Genomic DNA, 22,485 nt, shown 5'->3' on the forward strand with positions numbered 1-22,485 from the left:
TATCTATCTATCTATCTATCTATCTATCTATCTATCTATCTATCTATCTATCTATCTATCTATCTATCTATCTATCTATCTATCTATCTATCTATCTATCTATCTATCTATCTATCTATCTATCTATCTATCTATCTATCTATCTATCTATCTATCTATCTATCTATCTATCTATCTATCTATCTATCTATCTATCTATCTATCTATCTATCTATCTATCTATCTATCTATCTATCTATCTATCTATCTATCTATCTATCTATCTATCTATCTATCTATCTATCTATCTATCTATCTATCTGATAGATAGATCTTCGTCCTCCTGGTGGACGAAGTGAATATCTGAGGACCTGTGCTTGCATTTTTTTTTTTTTTTTTAAGAGAAACGACGTGCCGAAAAACCGAGGCCGAAATCTCGTTCCGGTTTCCCCCCTATAATTCCCAGTTTTTATCCCATAGCGCAGAGAACACCCAGTTGGAGAAAACTCAGAACAAAGTTTGCAGCGTAGTATTCAGATTCATTTTGTAGGGAAATATATTCTGTGGAATAAAGCGATGAAAGTTTGTTTTGCGTTTTTTTTTCCCTTCTCAAACTGGGCTTCCCGAAGCTATGGAAGAAAAAAAATTCGTAGACGAAAACCCCCCCCCCAAAAAAAGAATAAAAAATTTAAACGAGATTTCAACCTCGGGGTCCAAAGCTGAATTTCCTATTAAGTGTTTGTCCGCTTCTTTGTGGAGTCCCTTTAACCTTTTTTAGACAGCGTAAGATTTAGACCGTTTTTCATCACGGCCAGCAGGAGGTGCTGCAAACATGGCCGCCTCCGGAGAAATGCCACCCCCGTGTAGTATTAATGATAATAGACCTACGATTATATTTTAAAAATATTGTGTGTCACAAAGAACACATTCATTCGAAAGTTTGACATTTTCAATCATTTATTTTATTCACTTTTCATGAAAAACTGTCTCTTTGCCGGTTCAACCAAGCGGTCCCCTCCTATTGGCCTGTACCGTATTTCGATCAATAATTTTGAGAACAATCACTCCCCATAGACTCTGCCATCTTTTATTTTTTTTATAGTTCAAGAATTCTCCCCACAAGGACATGCGCCGAGCATGAAACGTTCTAAACGCAAGGATTTCAGAAAGTCAGTATCGCCAAATGTGGATCGAGTCTATCCAACACAAAAAGGGTCGACTTACGGTCAGTTGAGTGAGAGACCGAGACCATATTGAGCTGAAAAAGGTGCAATCAAACCTTCCGAAAAGTACTCTGCCATCTTTGGGTTTCACGTCATTTTAAGTCAAAAACCCCAAGTTTTTAAGTATGAGGTTTGGCTGGCGGGCCGGAAACCCGTAAGGCGTCGATCCGGGACGAAAAAGAAAAACGGATCAAGCGCTTGCGGCTCACGCCGCGTCCTCCTCCAGCACCCTTCGAACGCAGCTTCCGGGGACCCCCGGCGCAGCTTGGGGGGCGGAGCTTAGATCCCTGACGCCGCTATGTCGCGGAGGGACGTCCGGCAAGTGGGCGGAGCCGTGGCGCGACAACCCGTCCGGGCGGTCGCCGCTCAAATGCCCGGTCTGGGAGGGCTCGTCCAGGTGGGGCATGCTCCCGTGGAGGGCGCGCTGGTCGGGCCCCGGGAAGGTGGCGCCCGCGCATCTGGCGGATGAAGTGAAGAGGAGGATTTCGTACGACCGCCGCGGGAGAGATGAGGGATAAACGGGGTAAACTCACCCGCCGTTTTGGGAGCGGCGCAGGCTGCCGTGGTAGCTGCTGAACTTGGAGCGGCCGCTCCGGAGCGAGCCCGCCCGGCTGCCGCTGCCGCTCGGGGGCTCGTCCAGCATGGCCAAGTGGGTGGAGGAGGCGTGAGTGGACGTGCCCTGCGTGGACGTGCCGCGCGATTTCCTGACCACGGGCGCCTGGGGGTCCCTCAGAAGCAAGCGGGTGAAGTCGGGCTCCCGCGGGATCTGCCGGCTGTCCACCGTGGCGCTAAGGAGGGGAGGGGCGTCGGGGGGCAGCGGGAAAGTGGACGGGGGGGGGGATTGACGGGTGAGTCGCTGGGAGACCAACTCAACACTCTTGAGTTTGGGGAGGGGCGGAGTTTAGAGAACCGGGTTGTCATAGTTTTGAATTTTCAATTTTCATGATTTTTTTTTTAAAAATGAATCCAGATTTAAATTGTTTGAGGTACCCAATCACTGGGTCCGCGGCCCAGTACTGGTCCGTGGATCTACTGGTAAAGGGCCACGCAGTCTGCACCTGAAATAATTCTTTCCGTTTCATGCGTTATCTGAGCTTGAAACATTTGAATTCCCAAACCCTTTTATTTTGAAAAATGACCTGATTTTCTTGGATTCGCTTGGGTCATCTAAGTGACGAATTTCAAGCAAATCGGAGCCACCTGTTGCATGGATAAAAATCTCAAGCGTTGACTGGTCCGTGGTAATTAAAAGTTTGGGTACCGCTGTTTTCGATTTTGATTTTCGGGGAACATGCTTCCTTTCAGGTTTCAAGGTGCAACATCCTATTGACCTATAAGTGAAAAACTGCCACCTTTTTGAAGAAATGTGATTAACAATTATATATATATATATATATATATATATATATATTCTTTAATTGGTTTTAGCTTATTAGCTGGTTTTCGCTCCTGAAAAGTTATACTTGAACAATTATCCGCCTCTAAAACACAAACGCACATGAAAAGACAAGACAAAGCGTCGTAGCCTGACACAAAGACACACGCACTAGACACGCACACAAACACGAAGGCGAAGGCGGCAGCGCTGTCATACTCTTTGCGTCTTTTGCCGTGGAAGAAGCTGGCCCACTCGAAGCAGGTCTTCTTGCTGCCCACCCAGAACACAGACGGGATCCCCACCACCAGCATCATCACATACTTGATCAGGAACACCGACAGGTTCGGATGTCGGCTCTTCTCCGCCTATGGCCGACACACGCACGTAAAAATATGATTTATCTGTACTGTAAGAATTATTATATTTGAATATATTGTTGGCGGCACAGTAAAAGAGTGGTTAGCGTATCTGCCTCACAGTGCGGAGGCTGGGGGTTCCATTCCGGCTCCAGCCCTCCAGCGTGGAGTTTGCATGTTCTCCCCGTGCCCGTGTGGCCGGTTACACCGATTCCCTTCCACGTTTCCCCCCAAAACATACTTTTTAGATATATTGGACACCCACATTTCCCACAAGTCTGTTTGTGAGTTTGAATGTTCGTTGGTCTCTGCGTGCCCTGTGATTGGCTGGCCACCAGCTCAGGGTATATCCTCCGCCTACTGCCCAAAGACAACTCGGATGGGCTCCAGCATGCCTGCAACTCCAACGAGAATAAGCGGCTAAGAAAACGGACCGATCGATATCGTCTTTAGAACACGCACGCGCACACACACACGCGCGCGTTTGTTTTCCTATCTTAATGGTGACCTCGCATGGACAAAATGCCTTTCCTCCACATAAGCCCAATCGAAATCCGTATCAAAATGAAACTCTAAAGACCGGCCCATCCATCCATTTTCTAAAGCCACTTATTTTCATCAGAGTCGCAGGCTTGCTGTATTCGGGCAGTAGGCGGGGGACACCCTGAACTGGTCGCCAGCCAATTGCAGGGCACACAGACGGACAACCATTCACGCACCCAATCACACCTCAGGACAATTTACTATGTCCGACTCGCGTGACATGCATGTTTTTGGACTGTGGGAGTAAACCGGCGTGCCGGGAGAGAACCCACGCGGGCTCGGGGAGAACATGCAAACGAGGAGAATACATTGCGCTACGCTATTCATATACAGTATATTTCTATGTATATATTTATATATTATACACTGTCGCGTGTCTTGAGAGGAGATGTCGGTAGCGCTTCTAGCCTAGAGGCTAGTCGATATCGAAGATAAACATAAAGCGGCGTCGGGAGTAGGATATTGACTCTGTGTGTCATTTCACAAAGATGAGCAAGTGGGGGTTGGGCGCGCGCAAGTACTGTGGAACGATGCGGCCGACTTGAACCTGGCGACCTCCCCGTACGCAAACAACCGCTGGATTACAACACTTAACAAATCCTCAAAATTTCAGTCTCTCACCAGTAAATACGCTCATATCGCTGCAGTCGTTGGATTGGTTTTTACCTAGCAAAAAGAATATCAAGGGATAGTCCACTTATTTAGCCATTTTCATCAGTAAAGTTAGTATTTTGTCTATTATTATTTTGATAACTGAACTATTTTTAAAAACTAATAAATCACTGATGGAGGTATTTGGTAGACGATTTTTTTTTTTTTTTAAACGTAAAATGATGTTTTAGAGCCGCAGCTAAGGGTTATTTTAACAATCGATTAATTGGTTGATTATTACTCGATTGATTGATGAATCATAATTATTTTTCTTCATTATTACTGTCTCTTAACACATTGGACGTTTATTCGATTTGACATTGAAACAACATGCATTACTAACAAAGATTCAGTGACGAGGTTGGGATATGAAATGTAACAAAAATATGAAAGGGATAGTCGACTTTAGTTGTAAAAAAAAATCTGCTTTTTTCATCTACAATAAAAAATATTGTAGTTTTTTAAATTTAGTTACTAGGTTGGGATGTAAAATGTAAAAAAAAAAAAGTTAAAGTGATAGTCCACTTAGTTGTCAAAAAAAATCTGCTTTATTTGATGACAATTATTTTTCATCTACAATAAAATTTATTGTAGGTTTTTTGGAAGTTCTTTAAAAAAACTTGAAATAAATACTTTTACAAACACTTCAAAACATCATAAATGACATCACCTGTGCTCAAGGCTCAGGTAACGTCCAATCACAGCTCAGTTTGTGAACACGTGACCAACATGTGAGTTGTGATCGGTTGTTACTTTTAGACAGTAAGCAAAAGGTATTTAAAAGAAATCTTTGAACATAATAATAATAATAATAATCTAATAAGAAGACAAAACATTTTTTACAGCAAAATAAGTGGACTATGCTTTTTTTGTTTACTTGTTACTTAACACAGGAATTGAATCTTAGTTATTAATTCACGTTAATTCACTGTTGCTTTTCTAAAACAGTTAAGTGAGAGGAATACATTTTTAAATCTGATTCATCAATGAATCAAAATAATTGACTAACTGCGACTTAAAACATTGTGTTTTGGTTCAAACATTTCCATCAATATTTCTTCAGAATGTTAATGAATTAATTATTAATACACACTGCAGGGGAAAAAAAAACAACAAAAAACTCATTTAGTACCGTCCTCTATATCATAGGTGTGGAACTCCAGTCCTCGAGGGCCGGCATCCTGCATGTTTTCTTTCCCCAACACACCTGATTCAAATAATTAGCTCATTAGCAAGCTCTGCGGGAGCTTCGAAATGATCCCAATCATTTGAATCAGGTGTTTTTGAGGGAAAAGGTTTGAAAACATGTAGGATACCGGCCCTCCAGGACTGGAGTTCCACACCTGTGCTCTATATAATGTATTAAAAATAATAATACATTGGTACGGAATGCCTGAACTCCGAAAAACTTTTTTTTCTTTTAAACTAAAAAACGTCTTACGGAGTGAATGATTTCAAGTGTTTTAAGGCCACCTGGTATGGACAAGGGATGTGGTAATCCCGACATCTCTCCTGGACCCAGGTGGTCTCCCAAAGGTTCCTGCGGCTGTTCTCGTAGAGGTAGCAGGCCAGAACGGTCAGCAGAGGCACCAGGTAGAGCACGGAGAAGACGCCGATGCGAATCATGAACTTGACCAATTTCTCCTGGTTGGCCTTCTCCAGGGGGATCTCCATGCGCACGCGGTTGAGCGCCGCGATTCCCGCTAGCAGCAGCACCACGCCCACCTGACAAGAGAGGAGACGTGACTTTTGGTCACTCGTCTACAAACGCTGTGTTGTTTTCATGTGAAACGGCAAAAACTCATTCATTTTAGAGGTCGTCGATGGCATTGAATGAGTTACCGTAGCATTTTGATTCATTCATTTTGTTTTTGGACACTCCGAAAATCAAGATTTAAAAAAAAAAAAAAAAAAAAGAGGGGGTGGGGGGGGAGACCGGATGAGGTATTATTGTGTTTGATTTTTCTCAGGCGGCAGCCGTTTTGCCACTCGCTGTCGACTGAAAACGACATCGCAGGTGCTTGGGCCTCAGGTAATGACAACAAACTCAACTTGTTATCGTGCAAAACAACCGAAAAACGTTTTGGCTTTCGGGTTGGTTAGTCAGTTAACTCATTTTGGGGGAGGTTAACTTATGTTACAAATGATGGAAATTCCTTCCATTCTTGATTAAAAAAAAAAAAAAAAATAAAGGAATTTCCATCATTTGTAACATAATGTCACAAGGGTTAAAGGGGCCGCGTGTAAGATTTAGACCGTTTTTCATTACAGACAGCGGGAGGTGCAGCAGGTGTTGCATTTACCATTGTCCGTAGCTAAAACAAACATGGCCGCCTCCAGAGAAGTGCCAGCCCACATAAAGTATAATTTAGAAATAACTTCAAACATACTGTTGGTCATTAAGAACAGAATCATTTGCAAGTTTTTGAAAACGTATTCCTTTCGATCGAAATCTTACACACTGTCCCTTTAACTAAATAACCCAAAAAGGTGCGAGGCCCCAATTGGGTCAATGACGGGTCAAAAGGTGACTGAGCACTATTTGACCCCATCATAACGGTCTTTTTTTTTTTTTGCCGACCGTCCTCACCACAACGTCCACTCCCAGCGGCGCCAGCAAGAACCAGCGCAGCGCCGGCAAGTCGTAGAGGCCCGCGAAGCAAACGCCGCTGACGCCGTCGCCCTCTATCTTATTCATGGCCAGCAGGCTGACGGTGAGCACGCCGGGGATGCCCCAGGCGCAGGCGTGGAACAGGAGGGCCTTCTTCTCGATGGCTTCGCTGCCCCACTTGGGGACGGCGGCCAGGAACCAAGTGATGGTGAGGATGACCCACCACACGCTGCCGGCCATGGTGAAGAAATACAGCACCATGAAGAGAAGCGTGCAGGCCTGCCAAATGCCAATAAGAGTTCGACATCATCATTATGATTACCGTCGACTAAAATCATTTCAAACCTTTTCCGCTCATCAAACGTCTTTTTGGGAGGGGAAGTCAGACGTAAAAAATAGATCCCATTCGTTTGTGTCCACAGTAATGGACATTAGTTTCCGGTCTATACCGTATGACTCTTTCGCGCTACCTTATGAAGTCCTAGTGTGCTCAGTAGAGGACATCCTGGCCTTGCCGCTGATGTCTCATGCGTTTGGGTGGGATACAATGAACAAAAATGGACAAATATTTGAGGGGTGTGTAGACTTATTAGCAGATATCCTTAAGCTTGTAAGTATATGTAAGGATATGCTTTATTCTTGCACACGTAGCTGCTCTGCGTATTAAGGTAACAGTTGTTTAAGGTTTATAATTATTTTAACGTCAATGCTAATTTTGCTTAGCTTGTCTATGGCGTTTAACAGTTAGCATTAAATAACCAGACTTTCATCAGGCAAAATTATAGCGTGTGTGAATATTGTTGTTTAAATATTTTGTATAAATCGTCAACTGTCTATTTGTTTGTGTGAATAGTTTTCCCTTATTTGTTACAGGGATCCTGTGCCAAAAAATAAGAAAAATGTGCGGAGGAGGTTTTTTTTTTTTTTTTTTTGGGGGGGGGGGGGGGGGGGGGGGGTTATTCATAATACATGTTTTTGTTATTTATTCGATTTTGTGTTGTTTTTTATTCGAAATGTTTTTATCATAAGGTTTCCTTTATTATTATACTTTTTTTCATTTTCAGAATATTTTTTCATTCATTAAACATGATTGTTTATTCCGTATATTTTTTCAATTACAGTATGTTTTCACAAGTTTGGTATTTTTTTTTGGAAAATGCTTTTCATTTACAGATTTTTGTTTTGTTTTTTATTTATGAACTTATGTTTCTGTTCTGTTTATTGATGTTTTAAAGCTGTAAAAACCGCGGCCCCACAGTTTTGTAGTTTTCTCTGAAAGCATGAACATTCTCTCTCAAAATTCAAACCAAATGATGGACAAACGAAGCTTCGTGAAGCAGTTGTGATGTTCTTTACTCCTCTAGGTGGCACTGTTGACTTAAAGAAGCAAGAGAAATTAAATACATTTCGACATTAGCTTTTAGTCTTTATTTTAAACCAAGAGCACTATCTTGAGGAGTAAAACAATAACAGGTGCTTCACGAAGCTTCATTTTGCCGCCCAACAGATGCTAAGGTTCCTCACCTTATTATGGGAGCCTTGAGTCACAGTGGACGCCCGAAACCTTCCAGGAATGGCTGCGTTACATGCCACCCTGTCCTCCAGCAGGAATCCGAGAAAGAATATAAGGGACACCATCATGTAACACACCGCGTAGAAGATAATGGGCCGTTCCGGGTAACGGAAGCGAGACACGTCGATGAGGAACGTCAGGAAGGTGAAGAGGGTGGCCGAGAGGCACACGATGGACACCACGCCGATGAAGTAGCGGGCGAAGGTCAGCTCCTCACGAGTAAAGTACATGTTGGGACAAGGAGGCGAGCAGTCGCGGACCCCCATGAAGGAGTAGCCCAGATCCGGCTCGATTTTCAGCTCTCGGGGGCACCAGAATCCGTAGTCTCGCTGGACGGGAACGGTGGGCTCCGTCGTGTCCACGCTGGACAGGAGGTCCGCCGGACGGGGGTAGGGCTCGTCGCAGTCTGGAAATCTGGCGGGGGGACGAGATGATGTCAGCTTTGCCAAATTTGTGGCTACTCAAAGTGCCGATCTATTGAGCATAATTCTTCTTCTTAATAACTTTTTTGCCAGTTTTTTTCCTTTTAAGTTGGGCGAGTCAAAACAAATATCCATTTTTTGGTATTTTCTTAACAAAAACAAACTAAAAAATGAGACAAAAATAAATAAATAAACAAAACATTCATACAGTTTTCCTTGGGGCTTTAAATTTACAACCACAACTTGACATTTACCTAGGTAATTTTCCTTATTGTTGGCACAGTCAAAACACGTTTCTTTTTTAAACGAAAGAAACAAACTAAAAGCGTGAAAAAGATAAATATAGTTTTTTTCTTTTTTTGAGGGAGTTAATTTGTTTTTTGGCGGGATTCCGTTTTCTAGTGTGTTTGTTTGTATATATATATATATATATATATATATATACACACACACACACACACACACACACACACACACACACACACACGCACACACACATGCTTTTTTTTCAACAAGAGAAACAAACCAAAAAATGGTAGGAAAACATAAACAAATTCACAGTATTTTTTTGGCTGGATTTTTATTATGGTGGTATGGCGCGTTCAATGCATGCGGAAATTTCGAGTTTTCTCTTGGAGCGTGCAAGTTATCGCTCGTATATTGATTTTTTTTTTCCTCGCATTAAGTGGCAAATATTTGGCCACATTTTTACTGGTAAAGCGGATATTTTGTGTACGGAAGCGTTCGTATGCACATTATAGATCATAAACGTTGGTATGGCAATGTAAAGTAGAATGGAGCGATTCCCACTTATCGGTCAATCAAACTGCATGGACTTTCTGAGTGTGTTCTTTGTTTTCCTATGTTCTTTCGATGACTATCTTCGCGCTCAACAAGCGTTGTAGAAACTGCCACCAACCTGTTGCAGTCCATCTCCTCGGGCCAGCTGACACCAAACATGTCCATGAGTTTGTAGCAGTCGCTTTTGGCCTGCAGACAGAGGCGGCGGCACGGCAGCGTCACGCGGCCGTACTCGGTGCACACAGGCGCGTACACAGCGCACAGAAACATCCGGAGCTCGGGGGAGCACTGCAAGTTGACCATGGGGTGGAAGGGCTGCGAGGAGGGAAGGGGGGCACAAAGGACACAGGAAGTGCATTTGAAGTGTTTTTGCCGCTCTGAAATGTGGGCCAAAGAAGCACAAAGGAGGCAACGGAGCATGTCGTCTGACAGTTGAAGTTGATGAGTGTGTAAAAACAACACCGGCGCTGTCGCAATAATCCGCCGCCGTACCCCCCGCGTCCATCTTCCTCATCCCCCAACACTCACATACACACATAATTACGCAGTTACTTGGTACCGACAGCGCCTTTGTATATCTTAGGAGGAGCGTGCTGTGATTGAATGACACATTGAGGCACTCTTTGTACACAAGCAGAAGTAACAACGGAAGTACAGTTGTGCTCTTTAATTACACGATTTCACCCATACATCATGAATTAGGATTGAGAGGGAGGATTGGCATATTCAATTTGAAGGGCAACGATTAATCAGTAGCAAGTAGGCGCGGGCCAAGATCAGATTCCGACCGCATGATAAACTTGGGCAAAAATATCATTGTCATGGTATCGCAGTACTAAAGTCACAGCTCTATTTGTTTTTCCATTGAACACAATTTATTTCATTTTGGACAAAATATTTAATATTTGGAACATAAAGACATTTGTATCATGTTTAGTACACATAAGCGAATAAATCAATAAAAATAATAACATTCTTTTTATGTTTTAAATTGCTCTTAGCAAGCCATCGTTGGTAAGCCATTTTTTTTTAGAATGACCTCCTTCTCATTCTCCAGCCATACCAAGAAGGTTAATAAAAAAAATAAATAAATAAAAACTGTGATTGACATTTATTTTTCAGAGACCGTTCGCTGAGTCAACTCTGCAAGAACTGGTGGTGCCGTATCACCAAACTGTACCGCGCTTCCACGAATGTCCGAGAGGGAGACTCCACTTAAAAAAAAAAAAAAAAAAAAAAACATCTAAAATAATGACTATATTTAAAAAATAACCGAATTTGATCACTGTAACCCTACTCCATAATATGCTCAGAATGTAAATCTATTCATTTATTAGTGGATCATTATTACTGCTCTTATTGCTCTTACCGTTTTTTGTTTTTGTTTTATTGCCTACTTTATTATTTGCTCGATTGTGGAATGTAGTCAGCTCGGGGAAATGAACAGAATAAGAATTTTATAGTGTGGTATTACTCTGCATACGACAGAATCTTGAATTGTTTTTTATTATTGAAATTGTTGATTTCGCTCACGGGTGTCAAAATCAAGGCCCAGGGGCCAGATCCGGCCCGCCCGCCACATAATTTTATGTGGCCCGCCAAATGCCAATCATGACTTCAAGTTTCTGGCTAAAAAACCCAAACTTGCAAGTTGTCTTTAAATTTTCAAATTTCCCTTCCCAATCTCTCTTTCAAAATGTTTTTCCCAGCCTCTGATTTCAAAACTTAGCCAAGCGTGTGAGGAACACACTTAAAAATGATTTGATTTGCAGTCTGTCCGTCCCTCTGACAGAAACTACAACTACAGTGTGGCCCACGATAAAAATGAGTTTGACACCCCTGCTTCAGCCAGTCGAGGAGATGTCGTCAAATATCACATGTATACGTACAAATCCGGCGAAATTCACAATAAAACATTTCACACATGGGTGTGAAGGAGTGGTTCTGGGTGCGCTTCATGTCAAGAGGTTTTGGGCCACACCCAAATCCTGAAGCATACAAGCACTCACCCCAGCCCCCCAAAATATAAAGCTCGTATGACAGACAGCGGCAGAGGGGATAGGAGAGGGGGAGGGGTAAAAGAAGGCAGGGGGCAATTTATTTGTCTGTCACTGTGAAGGGGAAGGCATTAAGTAGGAGCTGTGACTTAGTCCAAAAACAAATGAAACATTTAGCTACTTGAACGTGCGCATGCTTTTCTGACCCAGATTAACTGCCTTAAAATCCAAGGGCTGTTTTTATGATTACAAACTGCAAACTTTAATTGACTAACAAATCCAGCGTACATGACATTAAAATCAGACCGTAAGAATGGGATTTGTTTTTTTGTTTTTTTGGGGGAAAATGCCGCCCTGATTACATTTCCGAAATAGACTCGTGGCATCAAAATGTAGTACAATCTGTCAACCACATGTGATGCGTTTATTTCAAAGGATTATATTGACTTTGCTTTCATGGCGCTCACCCTCATTTTGGTTGTTCAGGAAAAATGACCAGCTGGAACAGGTCATTGGTCATTTTACACATTGAAGCAACGATACAATTAAATCAAGAGTGTAAACATAGCACAAAATGATTAGTTCAGAGATGATTTGTAATTGTTCCCTTTCTTAGTCCTGGTTTCATTTTTCTTGCTGAAAAGTGCATTCTGGAATGCAAGTAATCAATGAATGCAGACCAAATTTGCATTCTTTCATCGATTGGCCCTTGGCCGGGAAATGCATGAAATTGGAGGGCAGGCAGTTAAAAATGAGAACCGACATCCACCACTAGAGAGTCATGTAAAGCATGATAATATCGTCCAGGGGACATGATTGCTAATTGCACTTTCGTCCCCTGTATTATAGCCTAGGGTTAAACAACTTAGCTGGCTTTGTTTTCGTGTTACACTTATATTACTGTGTTGTGTTTCAACTGCGGTGCAACTGTAGAACCACAAGCGTGGTGTTAAGGGTAAGTACTAAAACAGTAAAAAGAATAATGTGAGTGCAGATGTAAGTATAATGTAAGTACTAAAACAGTAAAAAGAATAATGTGAGTGCAGACAGATGTAGACCAGCGCCTGACGAATGACGGCCCAGAAAAAGGAAAATTGTCAAATGTCACCCTCTAGTGGTGGCGGAAGGTTGGGCAAAAATACACCGACGGACTGACGGGCCGTCGATTACAATTTCGCATGGAAAAAATGACGGAAAGGGGCGGGGCTCCAGCAAAAAAAAAAAAGTCAGTTGCCCACCTCCGATAGTTCACGTAAGGCAACGAACATCCATTACAACTACGCTGCAATGGTTGAAAACACAAACAAGAGCTTGACAAGAAGTTGTTTTCTTCTATTCACCGTGTCTCTATTTTTAACCCTTTTCACTATTCAAAGTCGGTCTTTCAAAGTTCCCCTCCTCCACCTCCTCACTGCGCCGTCAGCCATTTTATTACAAGAGTCAACAGCCACCATGCAAGCTGAAGCTTCTGCTAGATGAGACATATGGCACGTAGAGCCCAGGCAACTACTAGCCCCACTCCATCCAAATGGGGCCTCGGGGGGGGGGGCTCTCCATTGGGCATTGAACGTTAATGGCTACGCTGGAAACAGCTGGCCAGCCACTGGTCCAATTATCAAAGCATGTACGGAGTAATCGCCAAGTCAACTTGCACTTGCACAGGTGACGATTCGGGTTTTTTTACAATGTCATTTCATTCTCAGTCGGAATGCCATTTTATCATGTGAATTGCTATCATAATTTAAGGTGGGTATTTTTATTGATATGTCAGAGCTATTCGAGGCTCTCAGTGTATGTTTCTGTAATGAATGTTCATCCCAGGCGAGTTTGAAATGACATTTAGGTGTGTTTCGAGATCAGTGTTTACAGTTTTACTAAATAATAAATCAAACACTTTGGGCATGGCGTCAATTATTCAGGGACCGTCCACATCGAAGTCAGTCTTGGGTTTTCCGTATATTTTGTCAAAACGGTATAAATACGTCTTTGGGATTGAATGAGTTAAAAACCGTGTTAACCAAGGCTAATCCCATTCACTTAATTTAAAGACAAACATCTCTTTCTTCCATAATCCAAATCACAGATGGACGGACAGACGGCAGGAAAAGAGACAAGTATTGTGGCCAATATTTCAATTGTGAATCTTTCAAATTTCAAACCCATTTTTGGTTGAAAATATTGTTCAATGATTCCCTTAGTGAACCTAAATTTGTGTCATCTGTACAGCCTTGACCTTCGATTCACCCCTGAGCAATCTGCTGATTTTGCAGCATTTTTGTATATGATTAAGATCAGACTTCTATCAATTATGAATACAGCCTAATCCTGTAAAGCGTATTCAAATGTGCTCGCATACGTCTTTGGAAATGCTAAAGCGATTTGTTATTAATGAAGGCAGCAGTGACCGATGGCCAAAAGGTCTGCACTGATTCGATCTTTCGGGAAGAAGAAAAAAAAAAAAATCCAGTCTTCCCATCACCCCCTCTCCCTCCTTCGCTGTCATTTCAATCTCCAAATTTCAAACCGTAGCGTCATGGCAACGGCCGATGCTTCGGGTGGGGCGAGAGGGAGGAGAGCGGGGTTCGAGGAGGTCAGGGTGCGGGGCGGAGGGGACCACCTCCCGGGAGGCAAGAAAGCCTCCGCTCCCTTTGTTAATAGCACAATTGGGATCGTTTCCCAGGCAACGGGTGAGCCCTACGTAGGGGGAAGGGGAGGACAAAAGAGATGGGGGGGGCAGAGGGACAAGTCGAGCGAGTCAGTCGTGCCATTCACCGCTGAGAAAGAGTTTCCAAACCTTTGCCTCAGTGTGTAACGTCCGTGTACGCGCGCTCACAGAAAGTGGCGCCTCGCTCTCGGGATGAGCTACTCATTCAGTCGGCAGCCAATAAACACGCTGTAGGACATTACATAAAACAAGGGAGTCTTTTAAAGCCGAGGTCACGCTGGGTTGGATTTACCACTTGGCGGTGTTGTGTTCTTTTATACGCGAGTGTTTAGCGGGGATACATCTTTACTAGCCGGCGATTTTCCTTCAAATCTGTTGGCACAGCATGTGTGGAGTATCTGTTCAATACTATCACTTCCGTACGACACTTGTAACGTGACACAGTCTGGCTCGAGAATGGAGGTCATCTTAACTCGATGGGAGGACAAGACAAGAACATGGGTTTCAATTTGTGACTGAAAACAGGAAACTTATGCAAATTTATACTGTATTTTCCACACTAGAAGGCGCACCAGATTACAAGGCGCACCCTCAAGGCATGGACAATTCTAACATGTTTTTCATACATAAGGCGCACCGCATTATAAGGCACATAGAATAGAAGCTAAAGTGGTGGCCGAGGTTGCGTCAAGCATCGGCTGGATGGAGCTACGCTAAAGGGAATGTCAACGAAACAGGTAAGTCAGTCAAGGACATTATGATTATGATTCAGCGAAACAGAAATGAAGAATAAAGATGATTTGTAGAAAGTACTATCTGAAGAATGAGAAAAAAAAATACCTCTTGATTACATTCAAAGACGCTTCGGATCAATGCCAAGACGAATCAAGAGTTTCAAAGAATACAACTGTGATTCAGTTAAAAATTAAACTTTAATTCAACTTAAAATAGTAGCGGGTATCAAATGTAAATAAAGGTTTCAAAAATAAATAAAAACAAATTTTGACCGTTGGAAAGAAATGTTCCCCGTTCGGCCACCAATTATATATGCATTTTCACTATTTCAGATTTGGCCAACCAATAGCAGAGATACACTGTAAATATTATTGTTAAAAAAAAAAAAAAGAATCCTTTAAATAGCAAATTGACCATTGGAAGCAAATCAAACGCCAAATCAGAATTTTCCCATCTGTCTCAAATGCATCATAGCATATTGTCATGGCATCTTAAACTGTCAAGTGTTCCTCACTTTATCAAGCTCACAGGACGAAAGTTTGCAAAGTTCTGTGCTGGCCCAGAGAATCCCTTTGTTAGCTTAACGCTAAGCTAGCTAGTACGACGGAAGCGACTCAATTTGCAAGTTGACCTGCTTTTTTCACATCGTACCTTTGTGTCATCATCAGTCCAAACAACACTCGAAACGCTTGCGGACTGTGTTGAAAGAAAAGAGGTGTTCTACCAAAAAAAAAAAATGACGAGCATATTATCATACGGTGTTTCGTCGATGAGATGGGAACTTATTATACAGTAAAGCCATCTGTTGTGGGTGTCCAGGACAGTTGAATGATTCATTGTGAAGGAGCCACGCCGGTCCACATTCATTCTTTTCCGAAGAAGGGATTTTATCCACTTTCTTTACGCTCTGTGTACATGCCAGTCAAATCCGCTACGCTCCCACTTATCTCAGGAGTCTTGGGCAGGGTATCATTGTGGCCCAGAAATAACCAATTCCCAGCCCTGAGGCCATTGGCCCACTTTGGCTGCGAGGTCATCCGCCGGTCAATGATGACAGCGTTGAGCGGAAAGGAATACCAAAAACAGAAAACTTCTATTACCGTCTTTCGTCAAGATACTATGGAAAATAGGTCGCAATTAATCGGTTAATCAACGCTGACAAAGCGAAAATCATTTTACCCTCTCAAATGTAAGTGTTGTCAGATTTAGTTTGCCCTCTGAAAACAATGATCAATACGTAAACCATTTTCCTGACTTGTTTGAGACCAAACCAGAAAGTGAATCGTGAAAAAAAACGTTAGAGCTTCTTCTGCAGTCAATTTGAAAATAATTCACTTTTTGAATGAAGGGATAGTTCCCTGATTCGTCGTCAAAATAACCGACGGATTCGGTTCTACTGGAAAATCTAACTTTACCTTTTTTGTACATTGGGAATAAAATACACCAGCAGAACCCTCTGAAATGGACTTGCGACACAATACCTGAAGGGTTGTACACAAAAAGTCCAAGAAGGACAAGCGTTGGTTCCGGTCCAACTCCCGCTTTCGCCACGGTGCACGGCATTCATCGTCATTATTTTGGCTGTTCAAGAACCCTAATTCCTTTTAGAATCATCTGTCAATTCTCATTTGCCTGCCCTGAACAACCTAAAGGCTTTGAATTCTCCCATGAACTGGATCGAGGGCGAGTTATCCACCAAACAAGAGCAGAACAGGGCAACGGTCCTCGTGTTTTGGAACCCATTTGGTTTCTGTGTGTGTGTGTGTGTGTGTGTGTGTGTGTTGTTGTTGTTGTCCCCCCCGGACGCAACCAGCATTTCTGGCCTCTAAAAAGAGACCTAATTGTGGATCCGTGACCAATCAAAGTGAACACCGTCAAAGGCAGACGGGCTCTCGCTGCTCGCGCTACTACCACACACTGTGATCCGGACTCCAATCAACAACATTTGATAACAAATGATTTGGGCCTCACCCATATGAATTTTCTTAGGATCGATTTTGGCAAAAAATAAAAAAAAAATACTGAGTTACAATAAGTGTTAATTACATGCAGATTTTCCTTATTCAGGGGCCGGCCGGGATTAAAAACAAAAGTAATCTTTTCCGGTATAGCTGTGCGATACTTGAGATTTTGGTATCTTGATACCAAGGAAATACTTATTTACTTATTAAGTTTTAATTATATGCGGATATTCACTATGTACGAGCCCCCCCCACCCCCCTACCAAAAAAAAAAAATCGGTAAGCTTTGCAAAAATACAGCTTTGGCACTGAATGAGTTAAGCAATAGAGCATTAGATTAGTTAAGCATAGATATGTTAACTATACACAAACCAAGCTGAGGTCTTGGACTAAAAAAACAACAAACACCAAAACTTCAACCTCAACTTTCAAATGGGTCAGTTTGACCCACAAAATAACATGAGGTAAAGAATGCAAGGTTATGGTTCTGATTTATTTATTTGTTTTTGTCATAAATAATGACTCCAGTGTTACAATTGTAAGTGGTTAGAGTATATAAAATTAAAAAAGCTAACCTAATAGGCAAATATCGATCATTTTTGGCTGATTTTTGAAGGGTCCTCATTCGCCGATTATCACCTGGCCGATTAATCGGTCGCACCCTGCAAACGATTACCGCAAATGAACATAAAAAGATTTGGATGTTCAAACTAGACATCATTTATAGGTAAAGAAAAAATAAACGTGAGCATGGTGAGATTATCGTCATTTCTCGCCCAAATTACGGGGGCCGTTTTTCGGGTTACGTAACTCTGGATTTTGCGACTCCCTCACGCTCGACCGGGGCGAGCGCGGCGAGGTGGGGCGGGCACAGATGGCCGGCCCACTTCAACGCCGCCGCTGCGAAGTGCTAGGGCGGGATCAAGGGGTGACATTAGGAGAAGGGATCAACCGTACTCCGAATAGATAAAGTGAAATAAACACAGCTGACAAGTAGACAGCTCCGTCATTGTTTTGGGTCATTCGTTTCTGAAAAGATTGGAGCTTGCAGCGGGATCAGCCAAACAAGTATATCAAATATGGGATTTATTTAATGAGGGAATGCATCTGCTCCTTGATTGTGGCATGGCTGTGAAATGTACGGATTAGCTCGAGGATAAAGAAAACAATAAATTGTGGATTTTCAGCTTTAATCCATTGATGGGAACAAACGGAAAGCGAGCACACATTGCGTATTACGTGGCGGTGAAAGACGGAAAACGGCTTAAAAGACCCAGTTCAGAACGTCGCTTCGTATTGAAATCAATGGCGAGCGACATGTTTTAAGGGTAAAGCGAAAACTATTTTGGGAGTATGAATCGGGGACGTTTAATAATGCACTGCTCTGGCTGCCCGTTGGGGGTTACAATTAAGAATTAATTTTCTTCTTGTTGATTTGGTAATACACTCCAGGCTCAAGAAAAAAAGTAGACTTTGATTCTGTATAACAAAGGCAATATGTAAGCAACAAACAACGGTGAAAACCCTATCTGAGATGTTGACGTCCGCGGGGTAGCAGCGGAAGCAGAAATAAAACATATTCAACAATGCGGTATTCTACACACTGAATACGTCATAAAACCATACAAAAAATGTGTCAAAAGACAAGCTAAGTTGTTTACTTTTGAAAACCCCGTTTCGAATTCCGTACTGAAAATGGCCACTACGTGATTTCTATTGTGTGTGTATAGGCCAATTTTCCTGACACTGTATTTCATTAAAAAAGAACATTTATTTCTAAATCAATGCTTCATTTCAATTTATCGGAAAACAAAAGCACCAAGGGTAAAACAAATCTGAGTTGGGCATTCAAACTACCAGAGTGAAAAATGTTAGCTTAGCAAATAACACGGTTTCTCCGTTTTCTCTTAATTATGCCACTTCATCCCTTCGTGAGAATAATACTGGTCGCAAATATAGCCTGTTCGCCGCCATAGGGGTGATGATGACGGACTTGGGAGCAAATTCACGCTGTTTAGCCATGCTAATTGTGTTGCTAGCTAAATTGCGTGGCGACATGAATCGGGTGCATGGGCGGTTCATTATCAAGAAATAAAGATTATTAACATCGCCCGGTGTTGTTTTTGTTTTATTTTAGTTGTGAACCGAGAAAATATTAGCAACATAATCCATAAGTAGTCTACGTCGACTCAAAATTAGTCAAATCCGTGTCAACGTGAAAAAAAAAAAAAAGTGAGCAATCCTTGCTACTTTGCATTTTTGGGAGGGGGATGAAAATCCCAAAATATATTTAAAAAAAATAAGATTTGTGAAAAAACAAACACCTAAATATGGCAAAAAAAAAAATGTATGGCTACCTCCAGAATTGTTTGAAGGCTCGGCCTTCAAAACATTCCTATTCTTTAATATCAAAATTATTTTTATTACGTCCACTTTTGTCTTGCATCGCCTTCCACGTTTTTCATCCGATTGACTTTCTACAAATTTCAGCGGTTTCAAAAAATTCCAGAAAAATGTGAACTAGGCTACCGTTTACACATTTTCAAATTTTTCACAAAATTTTCACCCCAAAAAGCATTCATTTCCAATGAGGGATTCATCTAAACAGATTAATTTAATTCCTCATAGAAATTCAACCAATTAGGCCCTTTCGATTAAAAAAAGAATAAATAAATCACAAATACCTAAAAAAAAATCATATTTTTCAGAATAATTCTCCTGGTCCCTCCCCAACAAAAAAAATCACAAATTCATATACAGTATTGCATGTGATTCACCACAGTATCTTATTTTATTCACTAATCCTCACGATTAAATGTTCAGCATGATCCAAAAAGTCTCGGTATTCATGGATACTATGTTGTTCATTCCAATCATTCTAATTTTTCACAAAATTTCTAAATTTTCCATTAAATGCGCAATATAATTTCAAATGAGCAGATTCAATTTTGTGAATACTAAATCAATTACAGATTCAAATGACGTTTGGGATGACTTTCAATATGCCCAAAATTCCTACTTAACAAATATTAATCATTTCCAACATTAAAATACCCACAAAAATAAATTGTACTGTTTGGTAAAATATCTACATTAACATATTGGGTACTACTTTCCATTCACCTTTTCCATTTGTTTCCACAACAAATCATTTAAGAAAATTGAACAAAACTGATGGGAAAGGTACATATCCAGCTGATCTTGTTTGAATAATTAGCAGCAATAATATGATTTTTTTTTTTATCTTCTTTAATTTCCTCATTAATAATTACAACATTTTTACATCAGAGGTGAGCCATTGATCAAAATTGTCGCTCGGTCGACAGCCAAGCTAACGCATCCCGCATATGCCTATTTTTTTTCTTTCATACCAATTCATCACTCACACACCGATATTTTATAAGTATTTATTTATATATATTTTTGAAATTGTGGATAAACGTCTTCATCTGTATCCACACTTCTAGTGGCTTTTCAAAATTCTTCTAGAGTGACTCTTGAAACAAGCACCCACACATCCAAATGAAAAAATATTTCATTAAATTCTCCTTTATATTACTTTAAAAAATTTAAATCACATTTCAAAGTCAATAACTGCATCAATTCGATTTCAACAGCATTCCACTATCGCGTAAAACTTGCAGGAGGCTGTCGGGTAGTTTTTGACTGTTTTTGATTACATTTTAGCATTGTGTGAGTTTCTAACAGGGTTCCTGCAGTACTTTCTTTTCAAATTAAGTGCAAATGAACTGGAACATTTCCCATAGGCACAGCATTCTGTCTTTCATCTTATTTTTTCCCTTCGGAGTTTGAGAACCACGGCCGTGATTTATTGTTTGAAACGTAGCGTGTGCTGAAGCGTACCTCCATAGCGAGAGCGGCCGTTTGCTGATCGTAGTGGTTGAGCACATTGGGCATGAAGGTGGTGTTGTAGGGCAGCCCCTGGCACATCCGCAAAGTGATGGGTTCGCAGGTGAACAGGCTGTGGCTCCCCGCCGCCGCGTCCATGGGAATGGCCACGCACGCCGTCAACATGGACACCGACAGAACCCATAGGAGACCCATGACCGGTCGGTTCCCTTCAGAGGTAGCAGAGAAGCTCAGATGACCGAGGCTGGACTCAGAACTGTCGCTTGAAGATACTCCTTTTCTCCGGATCAGCAGAAGACAGCGAGGGTCCAGCGGGGTGGTTGGCCATGATTCAGATCGTACAATACACCTTCATCGTCATCGCGTCCATTGCGGATGAGTCATAGCGGCACCATCACTCCGGAGATGTTGTGGTTCTTTAAGATGTTGACCAAATGACTCTCCGAGGACGCTAGAGAAAAATATCCCTCATGGCATACACTGTATAGGGAGGAAAACGCAAAAAGCTAAATGATCACTCACGTCGGATGCAAAATACGCAACACACAATGAAGGAAATGCATGGTCATCATTCTTCATTTTTATGATGATTGGGAACATCTAAAAAGATCTCAATAGCTCATTTCAGGCTAGCAAATGGGCTTTTTCCATTAAAAAATGACAACGGCGATGACGTAAGGGCGTAAACGTTAGCTAACAAGTTCGGCGTCACGCCGCTTGCCCACAATTAGCGAATCATAATTGATGGGACAAATTTATCAGTCCAAACCGCCTCGCGAACGTAGCCGGCTAATTGTGCGTGTGTGTTGTGTTTAGTAGCCAAGGAGAACCTTCGCAGGCACCACCGCGCCGGTGGTGTGTAACTTCAACGTCATTTATCACAATCAACCGAGGACCGAAAGCGGAAGGTGTAGGCGAGAATACATCCCAAATCCCGGTAACATTCAAAGGTTTAAGCTCACCGGGCCACTGGAATGGAAATCAACGCGCAACGATCTGATGTCCTCGCCGGTCCTCGAGTTGGTAACAATGTGCGAGCGTCCCTACACCCGCACACTCCACGCCTCCTGTCCGCCCCCCCCCAACCCCACCTCGGTCTTCTCCTCCTCCTCCTTCACCTCCTTCTCCGACGCTGTCCCTGCCTAGTGTCAAGTATGATTGAATAGCATCCGAACTTCCGGTGATGACGAACATTAAAAGCTATGGGGAGCGTTGGGAAGCGACAGGAAATTTTGCCGTTAATATTCTGTTGTGATAATACATTAAAATAAGCAAAACATAACAGAAACAGAAACGGATTTATGTCTTGTGTTCTGTGATACTTTTGATTATCTTACATGCTTTGTAAGGCGCTTTGTTGCAGCTGCATCTTTGGGGAAAATGATGTATTATATAAAGATGCATTGTAATTTACTATCCGAAAACATTTTTAAACGCAAACATTGCCTAAAGTATTTTGATAAGACAAGTTTCCGCTTAGGTACAGTTTCTCTGCTAACTTGACAGCCGCGCTTCTCATTCCCCCTCGCAGGCTTTCTTGTCCTTCTTGCGCGCGACCGACCAATCTGCCACGAGCACGGGATTATTATTATTATTATTATTATTATTATTATTATTATTATTATTATTATTATTAGTAGTAGTAGTAGTAGTAGTTTGAATAGACAATTGCTGCTTTAAACTGAATGAAAAAAATGCTGTATATATATGTATGCATGTT

The 22,485-nt window shown here is 41.9% G+C and overlaps 1 protein-coding gene across 1 annotated transcript; it reads right to left on the minus strand.

Annotated features, from left to right (window-relative positions):
- Window positions 1–1,052: 1,052 nt before the first annotated feature.
- Window positions 1,053–21,852, minus strand: fzd3a (frizzled class receptor 3a). The gene is made up of 9 exons (XM_088403787.1): window positions 21,728–21,852; window positions 20,760–21,245; window positions 9,656–9,852; window positions 8,266–8,728; window positions 6,721–7,020; window positions 5,604–5,855; window positions 2,797–2,945; window positions 1,736–1,990; window positions 1,053–1,660 (listed from the first exon to the last, which is right to left on the minus strand). The coding sequence occupies exons 2-9, from the start codon at window positions 20,958–20,960 to the stop codon at window positions 1,408–1,410; spliced, it is 2,070 nt and encodes a 689-aa protein (XP_088259913.1). The 5' UTR covers window positions 20,961–21,245; window positions 21,728–21,852; the 3' UTR covers window positions 1,053–1,407.
- Window positions 21,853–22,485: the final 633 nt, after the last annotated feature.

The sequence above is a fragment of the Hippichthys cyanospilos genome, chromosome 20 (genome assembly GCF_059441005.1).
Source record: "Hippichthys cyanospilos isolate Australia breed blue-spotted pipefish chromosome 20, RoL_Hcya_1.0, whole genome shotgun sequence".
NCBI lineage: Eukaryota > Metazoa > Chordata > Actinopteri > Syngnathiformes > Syngnathidae > Hippichthys > Hippichthys cyanospilos.

What these genes read in the sequence shown, in the direction of transcription:
- fzd3a (XM_088403787.1), bottom strand. Translation starts at nt 20,960, where the DNA reads ATGGGTCTCCTATGGGTTCTGTCGGTGTCCATGTTGACGGCGTGCGTG. An exon ending in CGGCCGCTCTCGCTATGGAG is followed by an intron (nt 9,853 to 20,759) that starts GTACGCTTCAGC and finishes CCCTCCTCGCAG; the next exon opens with CCCTTCCACCCCATGGTCAA. An exon ending in CGCCGCTCCCAAAACGGCGG is followed by an intron (nt 1,661 to 1,735) that starts GTGAGTTTACCC and finishes TTCATCCGCCAG; the next exon opens with ATGCGCGGGCGCCACCTTCC.